Raw genomic sequence first — 13,208 nt, 5'->3', positions numbered from 1 at the left:
TTACCACAAAGCTATAGAGTTACATAAAACAGGTGCACAGATCAAAGGATAAGACTAGGGAGTCTAAGAAATACTCTCCCACCCTCATTATATGGTCAACTGATGTTTGACCAGGGTGTCCTGGAGCACTCAGAGCCAGAAAACTGGATACACACATATGCAGAATAAAAATGGACCCTTACCATAAACAAAAAGTAACTCAAAATACATTAGTGACCCAAATTCAAGTGCCAAAACTGTAAGACTTTTAAAAGAAAAGGAGAAAATGGTCACAGTGCTGGTCCTTGCCACAGTTCCTGCTGCTGCTGACACCAAAAGCACAGCTAACAATTCTCATGCAATTAAATTAAACTTTCACTACATCAAAATTAAAGTGTGTGCATCAAAAGAAACCATCAGTAGAGTGAAAAGGCAACCTACAGGGTGGGAAAAATATCTGTAAATCCTATATATTTGATAAGAGATGAATATTCGAATTCTACTACAATTTAATTTTTCTACAACTCAACAACAACTACCACCACCATCTTTACCCCTACATATAATCCAATTTAGAAACTAGCAAATGGAGGGCTGGGGCTATAATGCAATAGTAGAATACTGCCCAGCATCCGCAAAGTCCTGGTTGGGTCACAAGCACAATGTTATTTTAGTCAGGCATGGTGGTGGGACATGTCTATAACCCCAGCACGTGGGGTGGAGTCAGGTGGATCATGAGTTGGAGATGTGCTTCGGCTCTTTGGATTGACGCTGTCAAAAACAACAGACAACCACCCACAATGTGGAGAACACTGAACTGATGTTTCTCTAAAGAAGATATTTTATGGGAACAAGCACTAGCAGGGGAAAGACACTCAACCACCAGGAAATGCCACTTCATGTTGAACAGAATGGCTAAAACACAACTTAAAAATAGCACGTTGTGAGGTTATGGCAACTCAGCTTTTGTACACTGCTGGTGGAGAAGGTGAGATGATTCAGACGCCATGAACAATGGTTTAAAGGTTCCTAAAAAGTGAAACAAGATGTCTACATGGCCTAATCATCCCATTTCTAAGTAAATGTTCATAAAGAACTGAAAGCACATATTTAAAGCAAAAACGTGTATACCAATGTTCCCACAGCATCATTCTATAATAGCTCATAGGGAGGAACAACTCTGACATCTACTAACAGACGACTATACAGACAAATGTGATGTCATATGCACAGTGGGATATTATTCAGCAACAAAATTAATGACATGGTAAACAAAATGCTTTTACAAATGGAAAAACACTGTACGGTTTTATTCCATGGGCTACCTAGAGGAGACAAATTCAGAGACAGAAAATAAAGGCTGCCGGGGGAGGGAGAAATAGGGACTTATTATTTAATAAGTAGAGTGTGTGTTTAGGATGATAAAACTCTAGAAATGGAAAGTGGTGATGGCTATGCAACCTTGAACAGTTTAAAATGGTTAGGAAAGTTAATTTTATCACAATAAGTAGAAAATGGGGTGTAGATACAGCTCAGTTGTAGAGTACTTGCCTAGCATGCATGAGACCCTAAGATCAATCCTCAGGACTGGGGGAAAGGCATGAGAGAGAAAACTGTCTTTCAAATATTAAATAACGTTTTTATTAAAGAAAATACCAAAGTGTAGGAAATTACACTTTTCAAAAGCCTACCAAGCAAACAAGGCTAACATTTTTGTAACTTTCCTTTAAGACTTTTTTCTATTCACATTTGTATTTTGTTCTTAACAGAATGTTCACATTAGTAAGTGGTTCAAAGGCATTTGAATGCATGATTTGGGAAGGAATGCCATAGCACATTAGTATGTCCACACCTTGTAGCATTTTAAATATTGCTTTTATTTATCATGAAATGTAGCTTTATGTTTTGTTTTGCTTGAGTTGGGGTCTCGCTATGTAGTCCTAGGTTGTTTTGAAACTCCTTATCTACATCAGGCTGCTCTCAGACTCACAGAGATCCACATGCATCTGCTTCCTAAGTGCTAGGATTAATAGTGTGTGTTAATCATGTCTAGCAGTTTCATGCATTTTTAAAATTTTTGCAAAAATGATTTTCTTTTTATAGCTTTTTTTTATTATGCAATAAATTTAAGTAAGAGTTTTGAAAAGTCACATAATGCAGAACATGCAGAGCCATTTCTATGGGCCATACCCTCCAACCCTCTAGACTGTTCTCTATGGGGAATCCTTATTCAGAGTGGGATGCCCAGTCCTTTTCTCCCTCTAGACACTGGCATGCACATTGTAATACATGCAAACACACACACTATCAAACACACACACACACACACACACACACACACACACACACACACTATTTAATATGAAGGGAGTCTTTGTTCTCACTAACAAGTCTCCTTAAGGAGCCTTCCATGTCATTACATTTCATTTTCACCTCTTAATATTGGCTGTGTGGGTTTAGATCAGTCATGATTTGGGGCATCTGCTTAAGACACTGGCATTGTTTTTGAGTTTTTACTTGTCTACTGAAGTTTAAGCAACTTTTGAAATAATATGTTTGAGTGTGTATGCTAGGACGAGCTCCTAACTAAGGCTGTGAGTGTGCATACACAGACAGTTTCTTAACATTCTGAATACATGTGAGGAGACAATATCTATAGGTTATTTATCATCCAAGAAACTTCACCAATTGGTATGTCTGTATTTACCAACACTTACTCTCACCAATCACTCAAAAACGGTTATCTTAGGGCTAAAAAAAAAAATGTGATTCAATTTATTTTTCTGTGATACCAAATACAGTTCTGAGATTTGCTGACCAGTGACACGGTATTTATTCTTATGATGATGATTCTTGTTCAAAAACATTGTTTTAGCTACTTCGTTAGTTCCCTGGGATGGGTATGTCTGTTTGCTTCTTTTTCCCTAATACTAACTTAAGCTTGTTTAGCTCACTAGAGAATTTCGGTGGGATTTTTCCATTAGGATTGTGTTCTATACATCAATGACATTAGGAAAGCTAACAACTTTATCAGATTATGTGCTTCTTTTAATCCATAACCTTATGCCAGCATTTATTTACCTCTCTCTCATGTCTTTCTGAAGAGTTTCTTCATGTTTGCCCATCTGTAGACACTCTGTATCACCTGGTATGACTTGATTTCCCTCGTTACTGGTAGGGTTACTTTTCTGATGCAGCTGCTGACTGTTTGAGTGTCTCTTTGGTGATTTGTTGACTTCAGTATTTTGTCTCTGTATTTTTGTTGCTGTTTGATTTTACAGTTGTTTTTGAAAGAGTCCCGCTATATAGACTTGGCTGGTCACAAACTAATAGGTCTACTTGCCTCTGCCTGAGTATTTGCTACAACATCTTGCTTCTGTCTATGATTTAATGTGTTGTCTTTCTGAGTTGTAAGATTCCTCTGGGTCCTATGCATTTGAGTCCTCTGGAGGAGTAGTCAGGGCTTTTAAACACTGAGCCACCTCTCCAGCTCCATATTATAATCATTTTAAATGTTTATAATACATGTTAATTTAAAATAATGCTCTGTGTTTTTGAAAAGTATTTCAAGGTTAAGTGTAATGGCTAATTTAACTGTCAGCTTTACATACTCCAAAATCACCTGGGAAGAGTCTCAGGAGAGAACTGCTTGCACTAGATTGGCCTGTGGACAAGTCTATGGACACTGTCTACACTCGACTGGTCTGTGGACAGATCCATGGAGGATTATTTTGCATACTAAGATCAGCCCATGGTGGCTGGTGCTACTCCCTGAGGATTTTAGAGAGAGGAAAAAGCAAGCAGAATGCTAGGTGGGTGTATGAATTCATTGCTCTCCACTCTTGACTGTGGATTACAATGTAACTACCTGCTTCAAATTCCGACTCCCTTGACCTTCTTGGAACTGTGAGCCAAACAAACTCTTTTTCCTTGAAGTTGCTTTTGTCAGGGTATTTTATCATATTAAGAAAATAAAACTAAGGCAGTAGCTATTTGGAAGTTATTTGATACAGAGATTTATGTTTGTATTAGGTCAAGTGTGTTAAAAGTGAGTTTCACACAGTCTAAATCCTTACTGATTGGTTGGATCTGTTTGCTGTATCAATTAAAGAGTATGCCTAAGCATGGCTGAGGATTTTTCTATTTTTCTTTGAATTCTCTCAGTTTTTATTTGTGTATTCAAGGACATGTTACTATGGGTATGCCTATATCTTCCTGTGAACTGAATCTTTTGTCATTACCAAGTATTTTTGTGTGAGGTAATGCTTTTTTGCCTTAGTATCTACCTTAATTATCATATGTCTCTTTTATAGTGTAAGAATCTCTCCAAAGTCTGTAAATTCTTGCTAGTTTCTCTATGGACCTACCTCCTACTCACCCACCTACTTACTTACTTCCTTGAAAAATCAGTTTGCTTGCTTGGTTTCTTTATTGAAGTTTCCTTTTCACATCTATGGGTGTATGATTCTAAGTCAGTTATGGCAGCACAGTGATGACTAAGGGGAGTGTGTGTGTGTGTGTGTGTGTGTGACGTGCACACACGCATGCATGTGCGCACACAATAGTGTATGCAGGTTTCTGTTCCTCTTAGTGGGTTGGCTGGAAACTGAACTTTAATGTACCTCTCTTACTCCAGATACCAAACTCCCCACTTCTGCCTTAGATGTTGTTGCCACTGAGAACTAGGCACAAAGGAAGTAGAGGGAGGAACTAGCTTTTCTTGACAGCATGGATGTGGTTCTCAAACAACTGTTCTCTGCAGTGGTCTGCTTGCTTCTCCATGACTCCTCTCTTCACATTAGTTTGTGGGTTAGCATTTTTATTCCTTTCTATGTTTCAATGGATATGGTTTTTTTTCCTCTATTTGGTGCCTTTTTTTTTTGTATGTGAGGTTATTTGCTTGTTTGGTGGTGCTAGCAACAGAACTCAAAACCTCATGCATGATCTATCACTGAGCTATATCCCCAGGAAGGTTTTCTTCTTAATAAATTCTCAAGAATGACCAACTCACTTGTAATAATTTCCAGTCTCTTCAATATTGGGTGTCTTTTTTTTTGTATTTTGTACATATATTTTCCTCTTGCTTTACACACTTCATTGATACTTCTTGTAATTACTAATTTTGTTTACTGTGTTCCCCAAACTAGCCTACTTCAAATCTCAGTAACAAATCACACTGCTTCTGCTTCCATGCTTGATAATGCATTTTGGTACGCTGCTATTCTGGGCACTTGCTATATCACTCACCTTTAAACTTGCCACATCCTCTTCTACATATTCTTCAAATTGACTTAAGTAAAAAGGCCTAAATTCTTCTTCAATGCCTGTACGAAAAAACAGTCCTTTAAATTTCTTATCTTGTGTGTGTGTGCGCGCGCGTGCACACGCACGACACAGCATGTCTGTGTATAAGTGTGTGTAGGCTCACATGTGTGAGTGTGTGTGGAGGCCCAAAGATGACCTTACCTGTCCCTCAGCTGCACTTTTGAGACAGGATCTCTTTTTAAGGCTAGTCTGGCTGGCCACTGAGCTTCAGGATCTACCTGTCTCCCCCTCCCGAGGACTAGAAATACTTATCATCACAACTGGTCTTTTTATGTGGGGACCAAACTCAGGTCTTCCTGTTTGCAAGACAGTTTACCAACAGGGTCATCTTCCCAGACCCCTAAATTTCTTAATTAAAAAAGTTAAATATTAATAATCTATTATTTTTAAGTCACTTACCGTAGTGTGTAGACAAAGCAATGAAATAAAGTTTGCAGCTCCAAATCAGTGAGTTTGATGAAGAGACCAGAGTTCAATGCCAGGAAGACAGAAGAGGGTTATACTTGCAATCCCTGGCTCCAGCAGAACAGTATGCCTTGCTCTGGCTACAGCGCAAAGTCCTGCGATGTGGCATAATCTCCAAGCGATAAGGATGACTGAACTCCACATTTTCTATCTCTTTAGCACTAAAAAGTTAGAGCTACTAGAGTGTGGATGGTGGGCGCTAGACATGCATGTAATTCTAAAACTTGCAAGGCTGAGACAGAGGAACTATCACAAGTTCAAGGTTAGACTAGGCTACATAGTGAGTTCCGAGCTAGTCTACATGACAGAGTGAGGTCCTCTCTTAAAAGAAGAAAACAGAAAATCTTCAGTTTTAGGAAAATGGACTAGCCATATTTTTCCTGCAAAGTACAATAAAACAACTGAGATATCATAGATATAACAAACATATGGATACCCCAGAAGAAAGGTAGACAGAGTGACTTGGACCTTAGGGTCTGAGAAAACACATGGCAGTAAATATACTGTGTTTTCTCTTTGCCTCATATATCCCATAGTTAAAGCTGAAAAGCAAGCAACTCAACAATATCATCAGGCACAGACTACAGCAGTAACAAAACAATGATAAAAGCCTGCTCTTTCTAGGCAGGGGACTAAGCATTGGACAGCCTACTAGCACACAAAACCTTTGCTCAGAGATCAATCACTCTTCTTATCAGCTAACACCACAGAAAACAACCATGATTTCACCCTATTCCCACAAGCTCAATGGACAGTCTAGACTTCTGTGGTAGTTTGAATGAGAGTGGCACCCCAGGCTCACATATTTGTAGTTTGGTCCACAGCTGGTGGAACTGTTTGGGAAGGACTAGGAGGTGTGGCCTTGTTGGAGGGGGCATTTTATGGGGGGGGCTTTTGAAATTTCAGAAGTCCAAGATATTCTCAGTTTCTCTCTCTTTTATGGTTGTGTCTCAAGATGTGAGCACTGTTAATGCCTACCTGCTGGCACACTCTGTGCCATGGTAGTCCTAGTCCTCTGCAACTGTAAGCCCCCCCCAAAACTCTTCTTTCTATAATTTCCCTTGGTTCTGGTGCCTTATGACAGCAATAGGAAAGTAACTAAGATAACTTCCAACCTGGGGAGAGGCTTGCCAATCCCTGCTCAGATGATGTAAAAGATCATTAAAGAGGAAGTCAGAACTTTCCTGTGTGAAGCTGGTAACAAGCTTTTCCAACTCCATGTCCTCAGCAGGTCACAGGAGTGGCCTGGTACCCACCTGGCAGTAATAAGATATTCCTTTTCTCTCCACTGGCAAAGTGTCTGAAAAAGCCTTGTAGAGACAGCAGGGACATCTGTCGCTTTCCAGTGGTGAAGAGGACTCTCCCCTTCATGGGAGATGAGAACTTCAGAGACTCTGCTGGATCCCTAACATAGGCAGCACTAGAGCCCTTGCCTACACTGTTGATGGGGCTGAGTGGGACCTCGGACCTTCACTTCACATTAGCAAAGTGCGGGTCACTGTTGCCCTTGTTAGAACAGCATCAGAGAACAGTGTAAACAGGAAGCACACAGAAGGCTGAAAGTGTGTAAGTTTTAATAAGAAAAACACTGCCTATGCTACACCAGAAAGATTCTACACTAGCTGACAAAAGGACTAAAACAGATGCCAACGCTGAGATAACAGAAACACTGGTATTATCTGCTAATGACATTACGACAGCTCTCTGGCTCAGGGAAATGTAAGCCTGCTGGAAACAAATGAAGACTGGAGTCTTTAACAAAGAAACAGAAGACTTGGAGGTCAGCAGCAGAGTGTGAGCTGAGCATGCTCACAATAACCAAAATGAAAAGCTCAGAAAGGGTTTAAAAGAGAGATGGGAGGAGCAGAGAATCATCAGTGAGCTACCCACTCTGAAGAAGAGAGGGAAAGTTCATCAGAAACAGTAGAATGTCAGAAACCTGTGGTACCACAACCAACACCTGGTATTTATGTCATCAGAGCTCCAGAAGACAAAAGAAAGAGGAGGTGGAGCTGGAAAGGCACTTGAAAAAACTGTTGAAAGATTTTTTTCCCTTGGCTTTTTGAGACAGGTTTCTCTGTGTAGTTCTAGTTGCCTTGGAACTCTGTAGACCAGGCTTGCCTTGAACTCACAGAGATGTGCTTGCCTCTGATTCCTTGGGTCCTGGAATAAAAAGTGTGTGGCACCACCACCTGGCTCAGTTGAAAATTTTAAAATATAGTAGCATCAGAACAAAAGATCGTTGCTAGAAAAACCAAGCTAATGCTTAGAGCTGGAATGCTGGACAGCACCCTATGGCCCCTGGGGAGAGAACTAGAGATTAAGTTCAGTAACTAATAACCAATGTTTTGCTCAACCTGTGTCCATATAATAAAACTCCCACCAAATCCATATATGCTGGGGTCCAAAGAGTTTCTGGGTTGGTGAACAAAGGAAGTGCTAAGTGGGAGGGGAGGGCACACTCCTGCAAAGGTCAGCAGCCCCCACCTGAATAAACTGCCTATATACCTCTTCTATCTGGTTTTGTTTCTGAATTTAATATTCTACAATACAAGTTATACCTAAGTGCAATACTTCTTGAGCCAGATGACTCTTTCTATTACCAAACCTGAGATGGGGTACACACACTCAAACTTGTGGTTAGCTGAGCAGAAGCCTGAGTATCTTATGTGTACAATGTGGTTGATAGCCATGTGAGACTAAGTCCTTAAATGCAGAATTTCATGGAAGCCTGTATAGTGTCAGAAATGTGAATATGTGTAGTGCCAGCAAGATGACACATAGCAATCAAAACAAAGGAAAATAAAAGCCAAAGGCTTTCTGAGTTTCTCTAACTATGAAGACTGAAACAAAACTACAACACTGTCTGATGTACACTACATGTGTAAAGAGGAAAAACTTAACGAGAAAGGAAAGGGTTCCACTCAAGGTGCTAAAATGGCAAACTGGAAAAATAAACCATGTGATGAAAGGATAATATAATGCCTAGAAAGTCCATGAAAACCATACAGAGAAAAACACTACAGATGAATCAAACTAGAATCCTAAAACAAGTTCAAGAACCCAAAGAAAGGCAGAAAAATGCTACAGTTTGAATCTTGAATGACCCCCATTGTATGACTTGATCTTCAGCCTGCAGCACTGTCAGGAGCTGTGGGATCTTTTAAGAGGTGGGGTTCTAGCCAGGCTTAGTGGTACACACTGGCTAATCTCAGTAGCCAGAAGGAAGAGGCAGGGGATCTCAGGTCAGCCTGGTCTACACAGTCACTGGGTGTAACTTCAGTTCTGTTTTCTCACAGAAATACACTACTAGCATGATGCTCTGTAGGTTCCCAACTGCTTCCTATTTTATCTCTGCTCCTCTGTTTTGACCCACTTCACACACTTCTAGGTAATCTAGGGGATGGGACAGGTGCAAAAGTGGGCCAAACACCATATTGCCTTCATTTTCCTCAATTACAGGGCCAACCTAAATGGCAGAATACACTTCTAAGGACACCAAGAAGAACTAACAAGGGGAGGAAAATAGTGAAAGAAGCTAGAAATGGTAAGGTTAAGTGTCTACCAACAGATGAATACACAAACAAAAACTATCTATCTACATAATGGAATATTATTCAGCAATAAAAAGATAATTCTGGCATGTTTTACAACATGGATAAACTTTAGAGACATTATACTCAGTAAAACAAGACAGATACGAAACAGAAGCATTGTGTGACTTTTTTGCTTATATGAGACACTGAAGGCAGTCAAATTTCACATAATGGTGGTACTAGGACTGGAAAGGAGAAAGAGGAGGTGAGTACAGAGTTGTGCTCTGCATTGAGGGGTCCTGGAGATGGATAATGACAAATGTTGTTGAAAAATAGGAATGGACTTCACATCCCTCGACTGTATACTTACAGCAGCTAAAATGGAAAATGTTATATATTCTTCAAAACAATAAGAATGCTAACTCCCAAACCAGAGGAGGAAATGAAGAAGCCTGTGCTGTGGGGAAGGGAGCACCTTTTCACTGACAAGGTGCTTGAAATGTATCAAGTCAGTTTGAAGTCACACGTAATGCGGTACTCAAAGTATGTTCCTAACTGTGGTGACTGATTTTTATCATCAGCTGGACTGGATTTAGGGCTACACTTCTAGGTGACTGGGAAACAGATCGAGGTGTGCCTGTGAGGGCATTAAGCAGGGAAGACTCATCCTGAATGTGGACAGTGCTATTCCATGGGCTGGGACCTTGCACTGAACACAAGAAGAAAGCAAAGTGACTGCCAATGTCCCTCTCTCTCCTTCCTGACTCTAGACCTCTGGTCATGGTAGACTGTACTCTTGAAAAAAGCCGAAATAACCCCCCCCCTTCAAGCTGCTTTTGCCCTGTATTTTGTCACAGCAACAGGAAAAGTAACTAAACTACCGATGTCACCTTACTGAAGAGTATCACCATGTAGGATGCATCCTGAATAGGCACACAACCCTCTCTTACCAGGAAATGTTGGCCGGTTTTCGGGGGCTGCTTGCCAACACTTCTCCATGAGGCTGATGATCTCCCGTGGGCAGTGCTCAATGATGTCCTCCACATTTGGCCTGTTCCCAGACTTTATGCAGATCAAGAGCTGCTCAGGACTGATGGCATCTGCAAAGAGGGATGAGTTTCAGTCGGGGCCCGCAGTCCTACTTCACTCTTCAGCAGAGGGGGGCAGGACCTGCACAACACTGCTAGTTTGTTTCTACCTGCTGTATGCTTTGCCCAAGGCTGTTGTACTCCACAGAGCATCAGCCTTGTGACAAGAAGTTAACGCAGTCTACTATAGAGATGATAGAATGAGGCTTTTACTTTTGCAGATGAGATAAATACAAAACAAAGCTATTTTTGCACAGAACAAACAAAGTGCATGGGTAAAGGTAGGACATTTCCCAGAGTTCAATGCAGAGGCAAAATCAGGATGGTCCGGGCTTTAAAAAGCTCAGTTTAACGAGAGTGACTTAAAATACACACTGGTAACTGATACTCTAGTAGCAAATATGAGGGGTAACACAATCATCTGGAGGACAGAAGGTCTGAGAAGATTTCCCTGAGTCCAGAAAATGAGGAGATATCAAAGTACAGAAGCAGGAAGGAGGACTCCTGAGGGGGACCCTTCGCTAGGACAGCAGGGCTCTGTCAGGATGGGGATGACAGAAATCGCACGCATCAGGGACCTGTGCCTAGTGTTGGCAGGAGCACTGACGTGAGGGAGAGACAAAGAGAGTGGAGAGAAGATGAGGGGGAACCATAAAGGGATTCACTTTACTCTGAGGAACCTGAAAGCTATGGGATTCTCTGAAGGATTTTAAATAAATAAGATGATGATCCTCTCTGCCTTCAAAACATTCTATTTCCTTGATTTTTATTTTATGTGTTTTTATGGGTGTTTTGGCTGCACTATGTCTGTGTATCACAAGTATGCAATGCCCATGGAGTCAGAAGAAGGTGTCAGATGCCCAGGGACTGGAATTACAGACAGTTGTGAGCAGTCATGTGGGTGCCAGAAGTCAAAGCTGAGTCCTCTGGAAGAGTAGCTGGTACTCTTAACTACCCAACTATCTCTTCACCCTGTCCCATCTGCTGTTTAAGACGACTGATCTATCTTGGCTGCTTTACGATCTGGAAGGTTCAAGGATCCTGAAGCAGAAGTGAGAAGGGTCTGAACAAAAAGGCCCAGTGGGACAGGGAGATGGTCATAGAATTCATGTTTGTTTGTTTTTCAGGAAGTGCTAGGACTTGAACCCAGGGCTCTACACACGCTAGACAGGTGTTGTAACACCAAGCTCTATTCCTAGCTGAATTCAGTTTTTGAAGTTTTATTGGGTGTAGGAGAGGGGGACAAGGGTGAGTCTCAGGTGGTGCTAAAGTTGTTTCCTGTGCGACTCAGTACGGGTGGTGAGCACAGGGAACTATGGGATGGTGGTGATAACTGGGAGACTGTCTGGGAGATGCTGCTCTGGAGCTTCCCGAGGTATACGTGCTAGGTCTAATAGTCATGGTCAGAGACTGAGATTTAAGGGGCATCAGCAGAGATGATGATACCTGATCTACTGGTGTTGATAGTCAGGAAGAATTCACCAAAAGAAACCATTTTTTTCTACCAAACCCAACGATGGCTGTTTCCCTGCACAATGACTTACTCATCTTTATACTCCCAACTGACTGAACTGCATACAACAGGTAAAGAAAAGGCTCATTCATGAATAGTTTCAAAGTATGGGGTGCCTACCTAGTAGTTTGAAAGGCCGTCTGTACTCTAGGAAGAATCCTGGAGTTTTACAACAACTCCCAAGCTAAGCTACATTATAAAGGTGTCTGTCCACCTGATGAGTTTCTCCTAAACTGGGATGACTAATTTAACAAAAGTCTCCAGAGTACATCCAGGCATCATTGCGTGTGTGTGTTGTGTGTGTGTGTTTGTCCGTTAAAGATATAGAAATGAATAAATCTGATGTGGGACCAGCCTTCATGAGACTGTAGAAAGCAATTAAAAGAATTAGAGATTTTAGTAGAATTCACTGAAGGCTATTATTTCTAGTAAAAGTTTTAAAAATGATTACATTTTAAGAATTTAGTGTACATATGAGGCAGGGAGAGAGGGAGAGGGAAGAGATATTCTGACAATTTTGGATGTCAGTTCTCTTCTTCTCCATGTAAGTCCTGGAATTTTACACACTGAGCCACCTCACCAACCCTCATGGAACAGTTTTGATTTCTACCAAAATAATCCCACACCTACAAATGTCTTACTCTCATAGGGCTCCTTATTTGCAAATATTGCCCAAAGTACAATGCCAAAACTGTACACGTCTGACTTCTCTGTGGCCTTCGCATTGACGTCATTCAGGTGTTCAGGCGCCATGTAGTAGAGGGTGCCTCCATTCTTCTTGGCGATGCTGTTCACCTCCTTCTGCTTGTTGTGCTCCTCTTTAGTCAGTTTGCTCCAAGTCTTAAAGGAAGCCACACCAAGATCAGCTATCTGCAAAAGAGATGGGGCCAAGGGAAGTTACTGCATGAAGGCTACAAGTAAAGCTTGATAATAATAAAATCAAATTTGGGGCCTATCCAGTATATGTGTGGCGCAGTCAATTTTCTAATGGTTGCAATAGGTCTATTTAGAATAGTTACTTCATAGAAACTCTAAAGAATATAACAGTCTGGCATTTCGATTTCAAAGTTTTCTTTTTTTCCTAACATTTAGTTATTTATTTGGAGGGGGCACGTATGCCAAGATGTATGTACAGAAGTCAAATGACAACTTGCATAAGTCCTTTCTCTCCATTCATCAGGCTTTGACTCTTCGGTCTTCAGGCTAGGCATCAAGTATCTTTCCTAGCTGTGCCACCTTGCTGGGCCCTTCACATCCAATTCTTAAGAAATAAAAAGAGTGGGGACAGACAACAAAGCCGTG

General features: G+C 41.1%; 1 protein-coding gene across 3 annotated transcripts in view; it reads right to left on the bottom strand.

Annotated features, from left to right (window-relative positions):
• Ripk1 (receptor interacting serine/threonine kinase 1) overlaps positions 1-13,208 on the bottom strand; it is a 36,970-nt gene that overhangs the window by 9,097 nt on the left and 14,665 nt on the right. For all 3 annotated transcript variants that reach the window (XM_048430152.3, XM_048430155.3, XM_048430159.3), the window contains exons 5-7: positions 12,548-12,776; positions 10,256-10,405; positions 5,227-5,303 (exon numbers count right to left, since the gene is read on the bottom strand). In XM_048430152.3, coding sequence (XP_048286109.3) covers positions 5,227-5,303; positions 10,256-10,405; positions 12,548-12,776 — 456 coding nt within the window. The remainder of the gene's footprint in view (positions 1-5,226; positions 5,304-10,255; positions 10,406-12,547; positions 12,777-13,208) is intronic.

Source organism: Myodes glareolus, chromosome 14 (assembly GCF_982192425.1).
Source record: "Myodes glareolus chromosome 14, mMyoGla1.1, whole genome shotgun sequence".
Lineage (NCBI taxonomy): Eukaryota > Metazoa > Chordata > Mammalia > Rodentia > Cricetidae > Myodes > Myodes glareolus.
The sequence above is the reverse complement of the archived record's forward strand: the minus strand, read 5'-3'. Positions and strand labels throughout refer to the sequence as shown.